The following is a 24,050-nucleotide window of genomic DNA, read 5'->3' on the forward strand; positions in this document are numbered from 1 at the left end:
CAAGACATGCCAACGCAACACTGTTGCATCTGTGTGAATTTTTTCTACATTTTAATTTAATGATTAAATGTGAGTTTTATCAGAACACAGTTAGTTAGATATTTTTTCCATTGAAATTTAGTTATTATTTCATGTACAGTACATTATCTGCAGTAATTTGATGCTGATTAATTGACCAATTTGATATCCACAGCAGATGCACAGGCACATTAAGCAGAAAACAGCATGTGTTATTACTGTTTTGTTTTTATTTTTGTATTTTGTTTGATTTGTTTTGCCTGAAGTTGGGTTAATCTAATGGATAGAATATGCCATTTCTTGTAACAACTCCATTAGTTCACCCAGCAGTTGCTCCACATTATTTGTGCTACAGCTACATAAACACTCATCAGGCACTCCGTGGTCATCAGAAGGTTCTAATCCCCTCATTACAGGATGACGTTAAATGTGCTGCAAAAGTGACTCTGGCACAGTTTATCACCTTCCAAAGAGAAGGTGTACCCTTTGAAATATATTTAGCTGTCCCAATTAGCTGACCTCGTTTTCACCACTGTGGCACTGAAGGCAACTTCGCTGCTCAGCCACTGTTTACATGACTGCGTCACTGATCAAAGATTAAACTTGCATAAATTTGCAACTTCAGCTGACATCTAATATGCCCTGAAATTGTCCAGACAACATGGATGAATTCTGCAAATTCAGTTAATCTCATCAAAACATACTTAAGTCTATCAAAGTATGCCCATAATAATAATAATATGGTAAAGCTATTATTTTTTAATATTGTCACCATTTTAAATGTGATAAGTATCTAATCATATTTAAGCTTCAACATAGTTTCAACGTATTTTATTTTGAAAATATCAAATCCAGTAAACAGAAATCTTTGGCATATTGGTGCTTTTTATTAATGTCTACATAAAGAAAATACACAATTTCCCATTCAGTAGAAAAAACTGACTAAAACAGGCATCCAAATTTGACAAACCATCTGGTAACAGAAGGCCAAAATTGGCAAACTGCTTCAGCAAACTGATGAATCAGTGTAATGCACATGCATGCATTCGCACATGCCACGTCACTGTGGTGATAATCATCAGCAGTCCAGTCACATCTAACAGAACTCACTGTTATATATCTCAGCATCTCCAACACTTCTGTTCTCACCACATAAAAAACTGCCTCGAGACCTTAGGGCTTTTATGTAGAACTGATATGTCACCAGTTTGCACAGCATAAAAGCACCCCAAGGAAATTTGTCACTGATATAGTTGTTGCACAGGAAAATTTTGACCTTGGATGTCTACAAAACACTGGAGAAACCTGGTGGCTTGTGGCTTCCCAAAACAACCCAATGGTCATGCTACTGTTATGTGAAAATGATATTGGAAGATGGAAGGGATTTTTTGTATTATTTTTTTTAATAATGAAAAAAGGACAAGTTGAGAAAGGACTGCAGTGAAGGACATACTTCATCAAGCTAGAATTCACGGCACTCGTGGGAAGAAAATGTTTTTTTTATCAAATTTATAGAGTGTAGGGAGGCTTTTTATAACTTGTAATATGTTTTCCTCTCAGCAAATAAAAACTAAATTTAATTTTATTCCCTTTTTGCTATGTTGTTTTGATAACCTTTTTCAGGTTTGTTTTCTTTATTTATTATATTTTGACTGCTGTAAAGAAACAAAGGCAAGTTTTGCCAGTAAATGCAAATGAAATATTTAATAAACATAATATTCATTGACAAGTAATCCAAAAATGAGGTTCATATATGGGGAGTTATATTTTCATATTTTTCAACATATTTCACTGGTTAATTCTTGTTCTATATGCTATATGCATTCACTTTCCTGTGCGTATTAGATCACAACATTAACTCCACTCATTTTGTAAAGATGTCTGATAAGATGGGTTTTTTTTTTTTAGAATTTGTTTTATATTTCTGTCTGTTATGCTGGTAATTAATATAAAATTCCATTGCATACAGGTTAGAAAATTAAAATTCATAAGCCATGTGCTTTAACTGATGATCAGTTTATGTAATATATAAGTATGTAGCAGAATCCAGCAGCTGGTTAGCTTAGCAAAGCATTGAACAGCTGTGCAAAGCATAGATAATATATTAGATGTAGATGGCAAGTAAAATGTTTTTTTAGACATCTGTGACAAAATTTAGTTTTTCACTTGTTTTATAACCTCAGTAAATATTCTTGTTTGTGGGTTTATGGTGAGTTTCAAATTGTATTTTATAAAGCATTAATTCCACCTTGTAAATGGTGGTACCACTAAGCATTAAATAGAAGAAAAAGCATCCTGTGCATTAGGGGTTGTCTACCTTATGCATTGTCCCCAGATATTGAGTTAAATTTGGGTCTGATCTGATTTCAAGAAAACAACATGGGAACAATCAAAATGCTGAATGAGATTCAAAGGCTCCACTGTAGTACAAAGCAAACAGAACTTGCCTAAAAGCACCTTTAAATTCTATTTAAAAATGATTGTTGCATGCATTATATAAACCAATCTAAGTAACTATTGTTCAGAACAGCTGCCAAGAAACGAACAGACTGTAGACTTTATGATAAGCTAAGCTTACAGTAAGAGATAAAGATGTGTGAATCAGTGTTCAACAAACCAAATAACTACCAAACTGCATAAGAACCATTCACTGTTACCAGAAAGAATGTGGTTTCCAACTGCAATTAGCAGGGTTAAAATAAAAATGGCATTTTCATTTTCCTCTTCATTCTAGACAAGAGATGCTTTTAAGCACCTAAAAAAACATCTTTATTGGCTCGCCTGGGTGAACTCAATCCTTTTAGGCCCTTGCACAGTCCTCCTGTGTGTTCAACAGTGCTGTAGGTGATGCAAGGACAGCTACAAGCAGCTTTTTTAACTAAATTTATTGCTGTGTTCCTAAATGCTCTTGTACTTGCTCTGAATTTTTTTGCATCCTTATCACTGCGGCTCAGATATAGAAAATGGGAAAGAGGTTTCTAACTTAAGGCTCTGACACGGGAACAATTTTGACATTGCATTTTTTCTCAATTAACACACACTTTAGTGCAGAACAGAATTCCTACTCTTTTTATTCCCAGACGTTTTCTTTAAGTTGAAGCCTGTGGTTGTGGTTGATGAGTCAAATAAATGACCTCATGTTTTTTTTTTTTTTCTAGACACTTCTCCTCAGTGGCAAACAATATGAATTCGTGGAAGTAAGTGAAGGAAGGATTAAGAACGTACAATATGACATACTTCCCCCTTTCTTATTGTGTTGCTTAATGCAGGCTAGATAAACTACTAAATTTCTCTTCCCTTTGCAGTTACTCTAGTAGAATTATTTCTTTTATTAAGGCTTTCATCATTTGATTGAAGTAAAATTTATGAATTTCAGTGCTAAACACTGACAACAACTCTCAAAATGAAGACTTAATGAAGCCCAAGTGAGTTACTCCACCGTAACATTATTTTTAACATTGATGTTTATAAATGGAGAGTCCTTTCTAAATCCATTATGCAAAATGTTTTACACAAAGCAACAATTTGACCAGCAGAGACTTTGCAAAGAAAGATGGATGCAGCTTCTACACCTGAAAGGTGACTCCAGTGAAGAAGTGCCTTGAAATGGCATTGTTTCAAAAGATCAGCATGAGCTTGGTCCTCTTGTTTCAAAAACATTTCTGACTTGAAGAAGAGTTTCTTGAAGATGTTTCACCTCTTGTCTGAGAATCTTCTAAGCTTCTTGGCTGAAAAATAAAGAAGTCCAGGTGCTTTCTTTCCAAGCTCCTTAAACTACAATGACCTGGATGACTGAGAACATACACAGATATTCTGACTGTATAGAAATCTAAGAGAACTCACTGTAGTGTCCTTCAATCACTGTGGATCCTGGTGAGTTAATCGTCTCAATTACTAATTTCATGTTTTACTGTTTTACTGAAAATATGATTTTGCACTGATTTTGTATCCAATAAAATGTCTTTTATATACAGTATGTGACAAAAAAACAGAATTTGCCTATTTACCTTGTTGACGGTTCAAAACATATCAAAATATTACCAAGTTATGGCACAAGCCTTAAAGCACAAAAGTAATTCATATGATGATCTGCATCAGTCATGCTGATATTATGGTTTTCTGAATGAATGGATGACGTGCCACTTTAAAATGTGGGACAGCATTAGCTCATTCCCTTTTGTAAGGGATGGTCTAGTGTATCCTTTGCTGAAAGAGGAAAGAAAGGAAGCACCGACTTATTAATTTTTTTGGTAAATAGAGAATTTGAGATGGTCTTATTATGGCTATCATCCTGACACTTAGGTTACAAAATGTCTATTCATCTGCAACTTAAGAGTATAGACTGTAAAACGTGCAACACTTACAGAAAGCAAAATATTAATATGTACTGCGTGTGCTTTATGACTTGTCTGCAGCCCATAAAGGCGTGATCTGGTTTAATTCCCTCTGTAGACTGTTGCCAGGGTAACGTATTTCAGCCATGTTCTCTCTCTACATAGCAGGAAACACAGTACACAGTTAAATGTAGTGTTTAGGCTCTAAAATCTTTCTGAAAACCTTTGGGATAAGGGGATTAGAAATATGGGTAAGATCCCTGCAGTTATTATTTCAACAAATTTTTATGCATGCAAAAATTGTTCTTCCTGAATTTTACAGTTACATAAACTCATATTTCCTATATGACCAAACTTGTATGTGAAAAATCTCACTTTTTTTATTGCTAATGTGGAATACATGCAGTAAATCTCTGTAGGCTGTTGCCGTGGTGACAGCTCTCAGTCATGCTTTTGAGTGGCCCATAGGACTGGGAACTGTTTTTGTCTGCCTTTGAGCAGCTCTTCCGGCAGCTGGTCTCTAGTAGAACAGTACAGCTCAGTTCTTATCAACTTCTGACCCCCCCTCCTCCCATCTCCCATCCTATTTCTCTCTGTCTCCTCTCTTTCTCCCTCCCCGCTTTTGTTCACTGACCTGTTTCCTGCAGGCTTTCTGCCGTGGATAGATGTAGTTTTCACAAGAACAGAGATTGCTGAATGCCCCTATACTAAATACCCAGTGTGTGATCTTAGTACAGAACCCGCAATGTCCTGAGCATGATGTACACTTTGACTTTTGTTGCTTTCTAAGCATCTTTGAATGAAGTACAGTTGTGGTCAGAAGTTTACATACACTCATCATACTCTTGAATATGATGGTAATTTTTCGGCTTTTAATGCATTGTTTAAACTCCTCTTTTCCAGGGTGGAAGGACTGTATAGCATACATCTTTAATGAGTAAAAAACAGGAATTGAGTGGACAAGTTCGAATTAATTTAGGATTTTCTCTAATCCACGCAGGGTCAAAAAATCATACATATAGACTCTAAAGTTTTACAGTCTTTAAACTTTACAACACTAATGCTTATTAACTTCTTATCAGTGATCATAATTTACTACAACTGGTCGTTCTTTGCCAGCATTAAAACAATTTGGTTGGCAGAACTCATTGGATTGGCCAATAGAACCTGTGAAAGTCCAAAGAACTTTCACAGATTGATTAACTGATTTGACTTGGGAGAGACTCCTTTCTAAACAACTGCAGATTTCAAGATTATCAAACAACTGTATGTAAGCACAAGTGATCTGGATGTGTTAACACCTTTCCCACCATCGGATGAGATGAAATTGGCTAGGATGTTCACCAACAACCGAGGAACCACCGAGGCTCAATAGTGCCATGAATTTAAACACCACTCTCACTATCCACCATGACGTTTTACATCACTGAGACAGTGCTGGCCAAAAAAGTGCCGACCAAAAAAGAAGCCTTGACGTCTAACTCTACAAGCTCGACTGAAATTTGCAGATGTCCATTTGAACAGGAGGAAGGTTTTATGGTCAGACAAGACAAAACTCATTCTATTTGGCTTAATGACAAATGGTATGTTTCATGAAATAAAGGTGAGATTTTCAAATAATGCTCAAAATCCATATTTTGAGCATTATATTAGATATTATCCATCCATCCATCCATCCATCCATCCATCTTCTTCCGCTTTATCCGGGGCTGGGTCGCGGGGGCAGCCTGGGCTTCTCAGCCTGAGCAGAGAAGCCCAGACCTCCCTCTCCCCAGCCACCTCCTCTAGCTTATCCGGGGGAACACCAAGGCGTTCCCAGGCCAGCCGAGAGATATAATCTCTCCAGCGTGTCCTGGGTCTGCCCCGGGACCTCCTCCCGGTGGGACATGCCCGGAACACCTCACCCAGGAGGCGCCCAGGAGGCATCCTTGTCAGATGCCCGAACCACCTCAACTGGCTCCTTTCGATGTGGAGGAGCAACGGCTCTACTCTGAGCCCCTCCCGGATGGCTGAACTTCTCACCCTATCTCTAAGGGAGAGGCCAGCCACCCTTCGGAGGAAGCTCATTTCCGATGCTTGTATCCGCAATCTTATTCTTTCGGTCACTACCAACAGCTCGTGGCCATAGGTGAGGGTAGGGATGTAGATCGACCGGTAAATTGAGAGCTTCGCTTTTACACTCAGCTCTCTCTTCACCACGACGGACCGGTGCAGCGTCCGCATCACTGCGGCTCCCTTCTCCCGTCACTCGCGAACAAGACCCCGAGATACTTGAACTCCTCCACTTGGGGCAGGAACTCATCCCCGACCCGGAGTGGGCACTCCACCCTTTTCTGGCTGAGAATCATGGCCTCAGATTTGGAGGTGCTGATCCTCATTCCCGCTGCTTCACACTCGGCTGCGAACCGTTCCAGTGCGAGCTGGAGGCCATCACCCGATGAAGCCAACAGAACTACATCATCCGCAAAAAGCAGAGATGAGATTCTGAGGCCACCGAAGTGAAAGCCCTCCGCCACTTGGCTGCGCCTAGAAATCCTGTCCATAAAAATTATGAATAGAATCAGTGACAAAGGGCAGCCCTGGCGGAGCCCATCACCCACCGGGAACGAGTCTGACTTATTAGATAGGTATTATCCTTCTAAAGCTTAAATTGAAACAAAGGAGAAAGTAAAATAATAGCCAGTGAGTCAGCCACCAAAGACTAGAGTAAAGGAAACGTTTACAGACAGGTGAAGGGTACAGAAATGGTTTCAATATCTATAGCTAATTGTGAACAAGACTTCCTAGCATTAGCTGGCAATACAATTCTACTTCTTGTCCAAATTTAATTTCTAGTTCCTACAAGACAACATGGTATTGGGAAAAATGCAACAATCAAGGCTTCAGGCAGAATCCATGATTATCATGGCAAAGTTAAGAAAGCCATCTTTTATTTACAGTCTATGTTCTAGACAACGAATGCGATTATTACAAATACATTGTGTGACTGATCAGTCTTCTCTCATCTGATTCCCTCCTTTCTACTGGTTTACAAAGCTCTCGTTATTTATGTGTTTCCCTTGTTAATTTTCAGTCTGTCCTGTATCTGCCTGCTTGCAACATGTTCATCTCCTACGTAAATTGCCATTTTTTACTGTGCCATGTTATTCTTTTTAGTTTTTCTGCTATTTCTGATTACCCAGCCTTTTTGTTTGCCAGCCTTAATTTTTCTAAGCCACATCATGTTCCCATTTTTTTGTGTTTGGAATTAAAGCTGACTTTTTGTTCACTTTACCTGCCTCACGAGTCTTGTATTTGACTGTTTTTTAGCAAACAAACATAACATTTTCAGAATCATCTTTTTGAAAACAGGAACTCCATTAAAAAGAGCAAAAATAATAAACAGAACAATCAAAGACCCCTGTGATGTCTGTATTTATGAATTTGACTCTCCTGCAATTTAACAGTGTTAAATTATGTGGAATAATTTATCACAGTATACATAATAGAAGACACCTTTCTATTACATTATCTAATACTATTATCTATATATTATCTAATAAAACTAGGGTCTCCACTTTGCCTTTACATTATCTTGAATTCAGTTTCCTGGTCGCCCTGAAACTAACTGCATTACAACAGCTAGATACAATTCAGCAATCAATTACATGCGCAACCATTTGCAGACACCTATTCTGCAAGACATATTCTTCAAAGAAATCCTACATAATGAATGTTTATCTTGCACAAAGATCAAAGAAAATTCCATAGCTCAACCTGCTCTCTCTAAAGACTAATTTGTACCTCATTCACATTAATCATGGAGCACTCTGATTAAAAGATCTTTAAATACTTCTACTGTTAAAAAACTGGCTACATTTAGATCGAAAGACAGAAAACTACTGTGTTGTATTACTGCACACACACACACCAGTCTATTTCATGAAGCACAATACAGAATTCTTTAGCTGTATTGATTTTGCAAAGGCAGTCATACATCAGAAACACTGCTCGCACTTCATCTGCCTCCCATAATAAAACACACCGTATGTCCAGTGACCTTTAGTGGAAATACCAAAGCAGACTTTGGATCTGCTGTTTTATGTTCTAATGATCTTGGAACCTGCCAGAGCAAAATTAGTTATCTATAAAAACACAGCCTCATCCAGCATCTGAGGGAGCAGCTGCCATAGCAACCAGACACTCAGTGTTTGCTGTAGATATCTAGGGATCAACTCAGAGAGGTCTGGCAAAGTAAAGAGCATTTAACACACATAATCCTGCAGTTACTGTTCATGTGGTAGCCTATAAGTACGCTACTAAAGTTTTGGCACCTGCTTTGTTTGCTTTTTTTTTTTTTTATTTCTTTTTTTTTGTAGAATCCTCTCATTTTTTTTCTTTTAATCTCTTTCATTAGAGGGATGTAAAGAGAAAATACAATATCACCACACTGAATGTCAACTTCTAATTTCAGGTCTCTCATCAGCTCATTATCTTCATTTAACCTCAGACTAACCATCTTTTCCTTGACCCTCAGTTCATCCCTCTTAAACTGACTTTCATACAACAATCCATCATTCATTTCTTTGCAGCAACTGATGAATGTGTCCATAGATGTTCACAGAAAAATAGCAGTAATCAGTTTGTGTAATTACTAATAAAACAAATAATGACCATCCCTCTACCAATCAAAATCAAACATTGTCTTTGGTCATTATGTCATATATTGTCACAAACTAATAATCTGCAATATATATTCTATGCTCTGCTATCATACTTTTTACATCTTAATAGTGGTAAAAAACCAAAAAATGTGTAACTATTAAGAGAATGCAATGATTTGTAAATAATGTAAACTTGGAAATAGTGCATGTTTTCCACCTTTTTTTGTCAGGTTTTGAGAACTGACATTTTTGTGCTTGGCCCCGGACATCTTTGCGAACAGTTGTGCTGAAAAGTCATCTCATATCTGTGTGTCATTTAGGGTTGTCATGTTTTTTTAATCTGTCAAGTGACACAGTTGATGCAGCTGACTTGAAGAGAGCTCCAGGTTATACAGACAGAGATACTGCAGCAGCTTGAAATGATGAGACTTTCTGGCTAGTTTGCTTCTTGATTTGACTTTTTCTAATCATTTACCAGCTGATGTGGAACGTTTTTCTGAGTGCTGACACCTATAGTTCAGAAGAAGGCTGCAGCCTGCCCTCAAGTGTCAGTATGAACAGTGTCAGGATTGTGGTGATGTTACAGTCAGTGCGGGACACAACCAATGCGGTTTGTAAATGACACTGTTACGGCCCTAGCTGGGCCTCCTGATACTGCCCTTGTGTGGGCGTGGTGTTTTTCTCCGCCTCCTCCTCTCTTGCTCCACCCCTCTGTCTCTCTCCCGCTCTTCTCTCTCCCCAGTACACAGCTGCTCTTGGTTAGCCTTGTTTGCCACCTGAATCCAGTCAGCAATCAAAGAGACCGGTTAGTGTAGTTGTTCTTTATACTGGTTTACAGCCAGTTAAGCAGTTCTGGGCTTCCATTGTCCTTTGTCATGTTTCATAAACATCAAATCTTTTTACGCCAATGTCTGTGTAACCTGACTAGCGTTAACGGAGCCTTCACAGATGTGCAAGCTGATGATGCCAAGTCAGTGTCATCAAAGTGCCTTACTTTGGCCCCAGTCACATAGGCCTAGAGTTTGATTGGTGACTGCTTGGCAACCACAGGTCACTAGAAAAAAATAAGTGGTTTCTGCCAGTTGTTGTGAAATCAGTTGCTAAAACTACTAGAGACTGGTCACTCAGCCCCTTGCAACTACCGATCACTTGGGAAAAATGTGTTTATTCCACTTGGCAAATGGTTGCTTGCTGTCACTAAGTAAAATTGGTTATAAAGCAGTTATCATGCAGTTGCTTTCGTTACGACCAGGTTGCTTCAATCACCCAAAGCTTGTATGTAAGATAATGACTTATCTTCAAACACTCACTAACTATTCCCTATGCTGAAACTTCAAAGAGTGCAACACAAACTGGGAAAAGACACTGTTCACTTTCAAGATAAAAGCTCTGTCTTTAGTGGTAAGGCAGTACTTTTATGTTGAAAGTGGTTAGTTAGCAAGTGTTTGCAGACAGCTCTTTCACACCAACATATTGCAAATGTGGCAATTTTCTAACAACCAAAGCAATCACAAGGAGGTTTTTGTTGCAGCACACCCTTTGAGACCTTCACCCGGCAACAGCCAGAAACCTCCAGCAACCGCTTGTTCGGGTTATACACATATTCATCAACTACAACAACAACCTGATCATAGCCACCGTTTAAAAGGAAATACAAATTGAAGTAGAGGATACAGTGGTTAATGTCAGGGACCTGGGCTTGAGCGACCCAGGGTCCCTGAGCAGTTATGGACTTTATTATATTTTGTAGAAATGTGTGTGCACTGTGCTGCTGTCTGTGTGTGTATGTTTAGGCAGGTGTGGGTGTGTGCCTGTCTGTGGGCGGATGTGGTGGTGTCCTGTAGGCCGGGTGACAGGCACCTGTGTGGCCCGGCTAGGGGGCTGGCCACACCAGAAGACCATGCCACGCACCTGCTATTGATGAGGCTCGTCGGGGGAGCTATTTAAGAGGATGATGGCGCTCCCACCGAGGCTGGATGATTGAAGTCGACTCCAAGTTAGTGTGCCTAAGTGTAGTGACGTGCAGTAAGTGTGTGCCTGCTGGAGTGTGGTGTCCTGACAGCTGCCTCTGTTGTTTTTCCCCCAGGAGGAGGAGAGTGGAGCACAGGTGGACAACAAGCACGGGGAGTGAGAAGACACAGGAGCAGAGAGCATGGAGCACAGAGTTTTGGATGAAGACACAACACAGGAGTCGAGGGAGCTCACGGGGATTATTGTGTTGTCTCATTTACTCCACTGTAAATAAAATGCACTGTTCATCGCAAGAGTCCTGCGTTTGGGTCCTCCTTCCCCACTTCTATTAATATGATTGAAAATAAAATTAACAGAGGTTAGAAGTCTTTGTTGAATATAGTATGGAAACTGTGTTTGTTATTTTACTTCTCCAACACTAAAAACACTATAATATATAAAATATAGTCATGTCAGATAGGGGATCAATGGAACCATGCAGCACAGAAAACTGACTTCAGGGGGGAAAAAATACTGCCTTAAGTCAATGAGAATTATGTTGTATTTACTTATCCTTCCTTGTTTTAATAATTTATTTTTAACGCAAGCACTTTATCTCTGCACCAGTGTCACAAAAGACCTAGATTAGCAGATCGTATCCACAGAGCCCAGATTCTTATCCTCAAAAGATGTAACCAAGGCTTTATCCTTGGATCTCTATCAAGATGTCCCCTCCTATATCTATAATCTGAAAAATAAAGAAAAAAAATTCTCCTACCGTTATAAAAGCTTATATACTGCAGTGACAACAGCATTAATATTAACACCACCCCTTTCCCTTGCTGTTTTATTATGAGAACTAGCTGTGTGAGAGAGAGGAACTACTGTATCACCACGGCAGAAGGAAAATTTGTCATGAGTCAGATGCCGGGTATCCAAAATGATTATGGATTATCTCACTTTGCCATCGAGAATTGATCACAGTTGATGAAGAGCATATTGTTACCACTGTATCTCTGAAAAGTGGGCTGACTAGATTTTTTAAATTCTATACAACTTTGAAGAAACGTAAAATTATATTTAAGATGGCTTTATTTACATCATCTATTCAACTAAGGCTCCAGATTATAAAGAATGTTTTACCAGGAAAACAATATAGACAACCAGTTTTTAAGAGAGTAGTTAAGTTGGACATTTCAAAACTTTAACAAAACTATCTTAAAACTAACCTAAAGCCCCGGTAACACAAGCCTAGAGAACAGCTGGTGACTGGGAGTTGGTAACCACTAATTCCTAGGGGAAGATGAGTTTTCAACAACCTGTTACAAGTGGTTGTTGGCAGCTGCTGTGAAACTGATTATAGAGCCCCACTCATGCATGCCTAGAAACTGGTCCATGACTCTTTAGGGACTAAAAATGTGTATTCCCCAAAGGCAAGTGATTGCAGGAGGATACTTGCTGTCACTAAGTAAAATTGGTAGCAAAGACATATACAGTACTGCACTAAAAACCTCCTTGGAATTGCCACGGTTTCCCAAAATTTGTAAGGAAAACACAGCCTTGTCTTGTTTTCACAAACTACTCTCTGAGCTGTCGTGAAATTGTGAGGAGTGAAATGTAACAAGAAACCTTCAAAGTAATACATGCACCTTTTGAAACATGCTGGTTTCTGTGGTACGGTAAAGGTAAAGTAACTTTAACTTGAAAGCGAGCATTCTCAGTTTCCAGTATGTGCTGAAGTTTTTTGAGTTTCCCTTCTGCTCGATGGTTAGTTAGCAAGTGTTTGCAGACAAATCAGCATTTTCCATGTTAACTATGAGGGACTGTGGCAATCTGCAATTGACCAAGCCAATCACACTGAGGTTTTTGGTGCAGCACCCTCTCTGTGACCGATTTCCCCTGACAACTGCCAGCAACCTGTATTGCACATCTTTCCCTAGTGAGCAGAGGTTGTGTGACTGTGACTAAGACCTAATTTAACAACGTTCAACTTACTGAAAGAACATGACACAAAGCAAAACAAAGAACACATATTTAAAAAGGAGCTAGTCTTTCGCAGGTGAACTTCAAGTGGCTGTTATATTTCTACAAGAATCTTCAAATCTAATTACAATCATTGTGAAAGTCATTTAACTGAATATTTTCATTATTTCAACAAATAATGTTTACTGCTTAAGAGGGATACTCATCAACATGCATAGAGGAGAACCTGTGCTTCCTATCATTGTGGGATTACGATTTGATCTGGTTGCCTTGTCTACTCTTAATGGGTGTTTTTGTCAAACTTTTTAAATCTGATTGTGTATTTGTGGGCATTTTGTGTGTGGACTAAAAGAAAAAAATACAACCGAAATGGCAGGAAAGATAAAGAAATAAAAAAAATGATGAATGCAAATGACACAATAGGATGAGAATGTCTTAAGAGTTTGATAAGCCAGAGAGCAGCACATTTAAAGATGTCTCTGTTCTCTCTATTGTTCCACCGTTATGTGTCAGTGAGCAAAATCTAAATGTAATGTAAATGTAGGACAGACTTTCTTTAGGCTAGCTGTGTCCTTTAAAAAAGGGCATGATGACTCAGGGTAAAGGTAGATAAGAGTGGTGGGGCGGGAGGGAATCTGGGTCTGTTTTTTGTGATCTTAGCATTTCATACTTTCTCTGTAAACTATTAGGAAGGACAGATAAGTACTCAAATTTAGCAAGTAATTTACTATACTATTTACATTAATTGCACTGATTAATGTAACTGACTGAAATTTATTTAATTGCGTAAATTAGTCACATGAAGAAGAGGAATTAAATCTCTGTTTCCAGCTGAAAAAGCACATATGCCTTTTTTTCCCAGCCCTGTCTCTCAACCAGAGCTCACTTTGTCCACTTCATTTGCAGCTTTGATCCCTTTGAATGAGTTCTTTATGTTGTCAGCACTGCTGTTAACTGCTGTCTGATTTACAGACAGCGGTATGTACTCTTGTAACAACTTGCTCCCTGATGATCTGCCTGCTTAAACAAAAGGTTTCATCTGGACGGTAGCCAAAGCATCTCAGCAGCTGTTGGCTTGTCATTCACTTTTTCTACAGTTGTGTAGAATTTTTTTGTGCACCAAAGGGTTGAAATTGTGAAACTAAGCCTGCCTACACTGCTAAAAACAATATTTCTGTGTTTTGTTTTTTGCTATATAGATTTGCATTTAACTTATAAATATTAGCCTATGTTTTACATAGAACATACGAATATGTTGGTTTATTATATTTATTTCTAAGCATAGCACTTGCTTGCTGAAAACTGTTTATCTTTTACATGTATAAGTGTTTGGGCTGTTGAGTGAACTATCACAAGATGATTTTGGTTTTCAGCCATGCACCAGTGCAGTCGCCCCCCTGCTGATTTGCTCTGCGATGATGTTTGTCTCCATTAAAGGAATTTCATATGTTTCCTGATCAGAAGTTTTGTAAGGCCACAGTCCCTGAGCAGTTTCTTTAATCTACCTCTTTCATTGCACAGAGAATCATCTTGCCAAAGTGACTGTGCAGTGTATGTCAAATTCTCTCTTTATGCAGAGGTGTGTGGGAGTATTCATCTTCACCTATTGCCCTGCTATGTTTATGTTTTAATAGCTGCAGTTTTGGTCTATTACCCCACTGCTTTACGAAGATTAAAAGGATAAATCATTGACTGTACATGTTAAATGACATGCAAATTCTTCTCATGTGTCGATAGCATTTCCCTGCTTACACCATAACAAATTAAATTAGTTACAGTTACATGGACTCTCTAAAATAAAATACGTTTTATGTGTCATTTATCAATGACTGTTAATAACGTACGTGTTTTGGCTAGTTTCCTTATATGTTAAATGATATGATTGTTATTTTTCATACTAAACCTAACAAAAGATTGTCTGGCAGAGACTTTAAAGTTACAGCTGCCAGCAAAATGTGTTGACATTTATTGCCGGGCCTACTGGCTCAGCTATCAATGAAAACATAAAGAGACAGTGGGTCACATTAAAAGTTCCTTTATTTTAAGTAAAGCATGTGTTTTTTTTTTAATATAAAATTACACTGATCAGTAATATTGCCCAAAAAAGCATTATTAATGGACAGATTTTTCATAAATGATTAATCATTTTAGTGGAATATCTATGTAGGTGAGCAGAGGACCATTTCAAGTAACTATAACATAGTTGTCTGACTCCCAAAAATCATGGTTATCGTGGTACGTGTGGAGAAAAAAAATAACAAAAAAAAATTTACAATGGTGTGTATGAAAACTCTCTTCAAAATCTGTCTTTTACGGAGATAAAAAGAGAAGTGGGACTCCAACAAGTAAGTATCAAGTTTAACAAGCAGATACCTCACAGGTCCTCATCTGTTAGTTTCATTTAATAGTACCCATAAGCGTCCAATAGTGCTGGTTTGTGAAAGGAGTAGTATACACTGTTGTATAAAAACTTTGACTGTTCTGTTGGTTTTTGAAAGCTCATCATTAGTTATAAAATTATAAAATTACTGAGGGACATCAACAACAATTATTGTCAAATCCCAAAACATATCGATACTAAACTAGCCAGTCTTTATTAGTTACAATGATTTTTAACTATGCTAACCTGACCTGATGAAACACAGGAGTGACGTTGAAAATGAGCCTCAGTTCTTCTAATACAAAATATTAAAAGGAAATAATTAATTAATCGACCCTAAACTTTTGAGCAGTAGTGTATACAGAAATGTGGACTTACAGTACATCACTGGTTTCTAGAAACTGGTTCGTTTCTAGACACTTCGGAAATGCTAACAGAAGTCAAGGACAATAGTGGCTCTAGCTCAATTTAGCATATGCAGCAGCATCAACCCTACAGTTAAGATAAGGACAAACTCACAATGGTAAATTCAATGAGAGATTGGTCACAAGGACAGCCAAATATTGAGCAGGAAGCAAATGGGTAGCAGGTCAAAACAATTTAATGGGCATTAGAAGCAGATGAGAAAACAAATAATAAAGAAACATGACGAGAATGGAGAGAAGAGATGGGATTTCAGCCAGAAGCTGCATCAACAAAAGCTTGATATGCACACATGCCCAGTGACAACATCGTGTGTGACAGGTGTATGAAAGAGTGGGCAAACAAACCTACACATGCTTGACACACTAGTACCAGATATTCTTGCCCATGTACGTGCCTGGGCAGCAGACAGACAGTGAGCATAATAATAAGGCAAGAAGAAACTCCAGACTGTTCACTACTTTCAGCTCAGATTTCAACAACATGAAGATAAAGTTAATGGAAAAGAGTGAAGTTGATTGTGTACAGGTAGTTTCTGAGTTTGGTGTGGAGACTTACAGTATAATGTTAGCAGTCATATTCTGCCCAAATATTTCAAAATTATACAGGATAAGAAAACCGCCCTTGCATTTTTGGCAGCTCAACAATCCACCCTGCTGTTTTAAAACAGCAGGAGAAACACTAGATAAGGGGGGCAGCTGAATAAATTATCTGATATTTTCTGATTTCACGGTTTCTATCTGAAAGGAAGTCAGAGTAAAACATTACATCTGATAAAACAGAGCCATGACAGTTTATATTCTGTGGTTTCATTTTACATATCCAGGGTTCATATTTGTATCATTTTTTCTTACTTTCTAAATTTTCTACATTAAGCTGCCCTTATTTTATCAAAGACAAAGAGTAAGAAAAATGGCTGTAGACTAAGTCCCTCCAGAATGATCAAAGTTTATTCCATATTAGTGTCCTACTTACATTTAATACATTAACACATTTATATCATTGTATTTATTTTTCATCTATACAAACAAATACTTCTAAGCAAATATTAATATTTGGTCCAGTGTTGTGTCAGCACACTAAGTTTGACTTTTTGTCATGTCTGCACAACAGAACAGCCTTGTGCATAACAGAGGTGCTTGTCAACAATAGTCAAATTTGCATGAAAATCCCCAATAGTGATGAAGACATCAAATCCCATGAAAGAAGTGCAGCTGCAATCTAAATCTTGCTTTTTAATGCTTTCTCTGTTGTTAAAAACCAAGGCCCGTGGAAGTTCACAACTTTAGTGTGCTTCCTTTTAAACTAAGAGTATTATGTATTTCACATTGAATATTCACTGGCACCAATTCAAAGTGTGTAACCCTTCACAAAGACACAATGTCAAAACTGTTTTAAATAGCACAAGTGAGTAGGGGTGGTGGAAGGCGGAGTCACTGTATATTAAAATGAAGCCATTCTCAGGAGTTGCAGTCTTTTTCTCAGTAGAATACTTCACGCAAATGACACGGTGCATAAAATTATTTTCCTTCTTGACATTCATACATGTTAAAATGTGTTGTATAATGTTGCTTTACATGATTTACTACTGTATAGCACAAGGTAATGTCAATGTTATAGCATACATTTGCATTAAATTACTCAATGAATGGATCTGGAACATTTCCAGCTCAGATGTTTCATAACAGTATTTCATGACTGTTTCATCAGCTCACATGACTTAGTTGCTTAGATTCTAGCAGGCTTTCAGACAGGAGAGTGGCAATCATATTCATCAAATCTTATCAATCCAGTTATTATTACCACACATGCAGGAAATGTTTATTTATTAGTTAAATTAATACAAACTGTTTAAGACATCACTGATGCAGTGAGTGAAATGCAAAACACCACAGGAGTTTAAGACTGAGTTATGATAATAAAAGTCAATGAAATAACTTGGAAACTTCCAGCTAAGAACTTTGAATTACACTGTAACACATAATATTTCAAGCTTGTATTTTTTGAGAACACAGTCATAAGGGCTTGGTTGAGGGCTGTATTCAGGGCAAGCTAAGATCCACAGAGGGTTTTTAGCCTCATTTTCTGACCGGCCAGCTCCCAGGCCTATTTAATATTTCACAGCACTCTCTGGAATGGAGGAGAATGCACTTAATTAAGCGTGAACAATAAATTGGCTATAACCAATTCACCGCAGTGCATGTATGGCCGGTTTAGGCTTTTGATCATTCAGCCAGGTCCCTGAATATGTTCGTCCCAGAAATGCTGTGTGCATTCAGATGCATGAAATTACAGTGTGACATGATTCAACCATGACAAACAAGAACTTTGAAGTGTTAAAATCACCAGCTGGCTGTCAGTGCCCTCAAACTCTTCCATTGGTCTTAGAAAAGCAGTTTGCTTGAAAAGAGGTAGGGAACAGAAATAACAGCACAAGAATATACAATGGAAGCATTTGAACTGAAATTAAGTAAACACACATAAAGATTATCATTAACACTATAAAACCAGAAGGCTGAGCCAGAAAAGATGGATTATCCTAGTAATGGGAATAGTGGAACTACTCCAAGTTATTAGGGCCACAACTTTTGGAGTATTCTTTAAATGAACGTCTTTAACCTGCTAAATACTACTGGATTTATAAATAGTTTTAGCATTTTTTTTTTAAAAAAAAAATTCTACTTTCACATTGGTTGGTTCCTTTTCAAGTGCACAGGGATAAATAACAGTCTGTCTTGTGGCTAGTAACTTTGCTGCTCTTAACTTCAGATAAGTTTTGAAGCCAATGAAAAAAGGCTCTTCAAGTCAAAAGAAAGAAAATTATCATGAAGAAAACTGCTGAGACAAAGCTTTGCAGAAATGTTTCAGTTAAAATAATACTAATGGCTAGCTGATACCAACTAAGCAGTTGGCTTACTGTTATATACTAGCATTTCTACAGAGTCTGACAAACATTGATAAAGACCAAATGAGCTGCAACGTCTTCCAGTGTGCCAAATTTTTCATTTCACACTGATATTTTCCAGCTTCAGCACATGAATTTACAGCTAGGACTTCTTTGTCTGTTTAGGGTATAATGAACAGCTCTAAAATTGTGTCAGAAATAATACAACCTCAATATGAACCCTCATAAAGCCAAGGAGCTTTCAGTCTGTTCAACTCAATTACATTTGATTTATATAGCTCCAAATCACAACAAGTACTTCAATACTTTTTATTGCAAGGTAAATAGTCTACAGTAATAATCAGATAACTCGCTAAGCCAAAAGTGGGAAGGTAAAACTCCCTTTTAACAGGAAGAATCCTCCAGCAGAACCAGGCTCAGGAAAGGGGGCAGCCATCTGCCGTGACCAGTTGGGTGTGATGAGACGGAGAAAGGACAAAAGATGTATGAGATGGTCAGAGTGCAAACTGGTGTGTAAACCCATAATGAGTGAAAAAATAAAGCAAATCAATTCTGTATTTAACAGAGAACCAATGAATAGAGTCTAACAGGAGAGAAATATGCTCTCTCTTTTTAGTCCCTTAGTACTCTCACTGAGCTGAAGGCTTTTTAGAAAGCTTTTAGAACAACCTGATAATAATGAATTACAATAGTCAAGCTTTAAAGATATTGCACAAATACAAGGCAGTATAACATATTTTTTTTTAATATGTGCATTGAAGGACATATTTTGTCAAAATGAATCAAAAATGATTCCTCACAGTGTTACTCAGGGCTATGGTAATGTCATCCAAAGTAAGTATCTAGTTAGTCGCCACATTACTAATATTTTTTTCTAATATTTTTTGGGCTAAGTACAATGACTTCAGTTTTATCTGAATTTAAAAGCAGGAAATTAGAAGCCATCCAGGTCTTTGTCTTCAACTAACTGGTGTATGTCATCTGCTTCATAAAGGTGAGTGTCATCAGCATACCAATGAACATGTATGGTATTTCTTCTAATAATAATCCCTAACAGAAATATGTATACTCTACGTATTATTAGCCCCAGCACAGAACCTGTGGAATTCCTTAATAAACCTTAGTTTCTTAGTTAATCTCAACACGTGGATCAAGACCAGGTGACCAGGAGTAGGCACAAACCTACCCTCAGGGGTCACTAGTATACTGCTAGTCCCAAGCCCAGATAAATGGAAAGATTGAGTCAGAAAGGGCATCTGGCATGAAATCTGCCCCAGATCAAATATGTGGAGCCACTACTGTAGCAGCCCCATGGGAAATAAGAGAGAAGCAAAAAGTAGCATTGATTATTTAAACAGGTGTGACAAAGGATAATGTTATGGGTAAGAGAGTTCACTGAGAGTGCATATGTGAATGGACTATAATTGGCCCCTGTACAACTTTGCCCTGTTAGTATTAATTGGTTATGTTATTTGGAATAAATTGTTTGCTATGTCCAAACTGGCTTTCAGTGCTCCAGTGCACTGCTTGTGAAGGCAGGAGAGAAAAAAACAGAAAGATTATGTGGTGTGAGGTCTCACGTACAAGTAACTAAAAAGTTGTCATAGAGGGTGTGATATTTTGCACTATCATTGACAAAGCTGCAAACTGTAGCTGCTTGAGATGGAGTTTTGTTTATGACTCCCTAATATGCAGCCACTTTTAACCCACTCAAAACTCACTTAAAAGTATGTAAGTCTGTGAGCTGTTCAGCCATTATTGAATCTCCCTTTAAATTACTTGATTCACGTAAGTTAAATAATAACAACAGTGGGGTTTTTCAAAGGCAAGAGAGAAGCTAAAAAATTGGATATATATTTTCTTGGGACTGGGACAGAATGCTAATGTTATCTCATGAAGGTATAAAGGAAATACATAATGTCAGTGTTGCTTTGACTTGTTCCATGTCTGTAATCAAAGGTAGACACAAGAGTTAAGACTCAATAAAAGATGCAATTACGTAAACAAAATACAATAACAAAAGATACGTATTTACACAGGTCTTGTTTATGGTAACGTTCCCAACTACTTATCACATCATGGATCTATAATTATAAATAAACTAGAGAAACTTTTTTTTTTTTTTTTACTGAATGGATAAAAATGAGCAGAAATTGGAATCTTTGTTTTCACTTGTCCTTGTATGAGTCAACCATTTTTCCTTTTCTTTCCTCATTATTTCTTTAACAGTGATGAAGAGTTTCAGGGTGTGTATGTCATGTGGGGACAGACAGCTGGTTATAATCTAGAGTGTTCGAATATTTTTTTTTTAATTTTATTGCTTTGGGTAGACAGCACACCAACCTGACTACACACACACAAACACATAACATGGTAACAACAACTCCCCTGGTCTTGGCAGCAGATGCCAGCCTGACCAGATGAACTGTTATTGATGGAGGAATGTATCATCCTCCCTCCCACTGTCTCTGACACGCTACATTGATGAAGTATGCTGGTGCCCAGAAGTACAGCCACAGTGTGAGAGATACCAGTCCATATATTGAGTCCCACATTTTGCAAGGAAATAAAAGAAGATACTTTATCCACCAATACAGTACAGTAGCCAGTTACCTCAAATATGATATGTGAACATTAGAATATATCTCATATGAAAAATGCAAAACACATTGTGTGCCAAGTAAATTTTAGCGCTCTTTTTGTAGCTGCTAACATTATCTACTTTCATATTGAGGGAACACACATTTTAAAGCTAATCTGTCTCTCAGGGTACATACTGTAGTCCACTAAGATCGATTTATATATAGCTGGATATTGTCTTTCATTTTCCCCTCATTATTAAAGACTAATGTACTTTTCTGGTTTGAGATTAGAAGAGTCTGATTATTGCATTCACAGAACTAAACATACAGCTTATAAAAACCTTTTGTTACAATGTTTTAGATTTCAGGATTGAGAATTGGCTTTATTGTGTCTCCCATTATTCTCCCCTGCATGTGTTTCATAAAGTATAGTTATCAAAAGACAAGGTGGTGGCATTAATGTGCTGTAATTACAGATGGAGGCGGACTGTGGGGCAGACTGCCATCTACTGGATTAAATGCGACCTCCCCCTCCCCCCCTCGCCCTCCACGCCTTACCCCAGCCAGTCCTACCTTTTCTCATTCTCACTCCCACTCAAAAAGTCAGTTGATGGAGTTTATACACACGCAATCTGGTATCACCAGATGCATGCAACTATGTATGCGACACAAAACCTCTGAATAAATGTGTCCCCATTTTAGTATACAGTGTGACTTCCTTTGCCAGCATAACACAGTCTACATCTATCCATTTATTTGCTATTTTGTGTAACCATTTGATCACCCTTCAGGGTCACTGCTAACTTTATGCATCTTTCAGTACTTTTTCAGTTCAATCCTGGACCAGCAGTAAATGAACTGAAGTCACTGTCATTAAGGTGGATGTGAACCAAGGTCATAGTCTCTACTGCCATCTGAAACTGCACGAGATGACGAAACATCATGCAGGAAGTCCATTAAATTAATTACAAGGATAAATAAATACTGTGCTTAACTAAAAGATTAACTCAGTGCAAATCTTGCGGCCCATTGTTTTCCTTCTAGTCAGCGATAAGTTCTGTTTACTTCATTTAAAATAATGAGAATCAGTTCATTTGCCTACACATTAGCCTAAGTTAAACAAGTAAACAGGTGGGGTCACTCCATGTTTTTATTATAAGTAGATATATAGTTTGCATATAGTTTTCCAAAACAAGATTGGTCCCATCTAATCGCTCAGATTAATATATATGTGGCACACCATAGACAAACTTCAAGAGTAAAGTATGTAAAGTGTGTGTGTTTGTGTCTGTGTGGTGGGGGTGGGTATACAAAGCATACACACAGGATATACTTTGCACAAAAAATTGTACGTGTGAGATGCATTTAAAAGTCAGCTAAACAACAGTGGTTTATATAGACTGCTGTAAACAATTCAATCATCAACATGACTCTCACTGTGATCTGTCACGCGCAGTGAGGATCTCTAAGCAGGAAGCTTTTATATGGTAATGAAATCGATTGGACCGATGCGCGCACCAATCAGAAGCGTTTGATTTATGTTTAAGGGACTGTTGAGAGGAGCAGTCGCTTGGCAACCGCTTAATGAAATGTATGAACTGTGGCTGTTAAAATAGCGACCTCCGAACCTATCAAGGAAATAAAGCTTTAAAGGGCCATGGATTTTTTTAAAGCAGTAAATGCATGTTAATCACAAAACTCGGTTTACTGACGTCTCGTCGAAAAAGAAGAAGTATTAGAGATAAATGTGGCAGACAATTCGAATGTCGTGATTCAAATTTCATCGAGAGCTATTGTCCTGTTTTTCACAAGAACCTTTGACGTTTTCGCTGCCTCGTGGTATCATTAGTTCTCAATAGGAATGTTAAAGCTTCACCTAGTCGCTAGGCAATGCCTGAAGCGCAGTCAAAGGCTATATGAACAAACAATGGTTGAGCACCGCTCTTTCTGGGCTCAGAAAAGACGTGACAGCAGTAACCAATGAAAAAACGTCAGTCTCAGCAAGTCCTACATCTCAGATTTCGTCTTGAAAGATGAAAGATCAAAACAGCGAATGCATTCCGATCCAGTTAACCTGTCTATCTTCAGTATAGTTGATCCTTTCAGTGAACATTAAATATAAAGTAATGAAGGTGGCTGCTTAAAATGTCATTTGTTACAAGAAACAGATCAGGGAATACTGAAATTAAGTCTAGTTCTACCACCCCCTTATCTTCAGTTACTTTCGAAGAAATAAGTTGGTTTACATGAAAGCAGGATCATAATAAATATTAGGATCGATATTCTTGCAGTACAGTCTGTTTGATCTCTAAATCTGAAGGAATGAAAATGGGATGGATGTGACCGACTGTTTCTGTGGAAACCAACTTTCCCCTGCCTACACGAGCCTCGTTCATCCTCAACTACCCAGCTCACAGTCTGGATGTGTTGCTGACAGAATATAGATTAGACAGCTCAGATCATTCCATCCTAAGAGCTGATAACGTGTATCCAAACTCGTATGGTAAACAGCACAGCGGTGGAGATTATATCACAGATGACATTGAAGGCTTCTTTCAATAAAAGTACACTTAAAATATGTTTAACTTACAACAATTGGTAACAGCGAAACTGTTTGCCACTTCCAAATTGTCAATGTGAGGCGTCAGTCTGAATTCCGAGGTGCCAAACTGAACCATTCCTATCCGAAACGCGCTGTATTCTTGATCCGCGCCCCTTGGAAAAAGTCCCCCTGAAATAAATACAAATATTTTTTTTTACACTGGTAAATATTTGATTAATACAACATATTTAGAACCAATTTCACAGGTTTTTGCGCACAAAAATGTTTGT

General features: G+C 37.9%; 1 protein-coding gene across 8 annotated transcripts in view; it reads right to left on the reverse strand.

The window, feature by feature from the left end:
• The window catches only part of gria2b (glutamate receptor, ionotropic, AMPA 2b), a 52,267-nt gene that overhangs the window by 27,777 nt on the left and 440 nt on the right, over nt 1-24,050 (reverse strand). For all 8 annotated transcript variants that reach the window (XR_014802904.1, XM_084954709.1, XM_084954699.1 and 5 more), the window contains exon 2: nt 23,809-23,949. Coding sequence is in view for 7 of the 8 variants with exons in the window: in XM_084954709.1 (XP_084810835.1) it covers nt 23,809-23,949 (141 nt within the window). In the remaining variant the exon portion in view is untranslated. The remainder of the gene's footprint in view (nt 1-23,808; nt 23,950-24,050) is intronic.

This window comes from Perissodus microlepis, chromosome 2 (assembly GCF_051167445.1).
Source record: "Perissodus microlepis isolate ML-2025 ecotype Zambia chromosome 2, ASM5116744v1, whole genome shotgun sequence".
NCBI lineage: Eukaryota > Metazoa > Chordata > Actinopteri > Cichliformes > Cichlidae > Perissodus > Perissodus microlepis.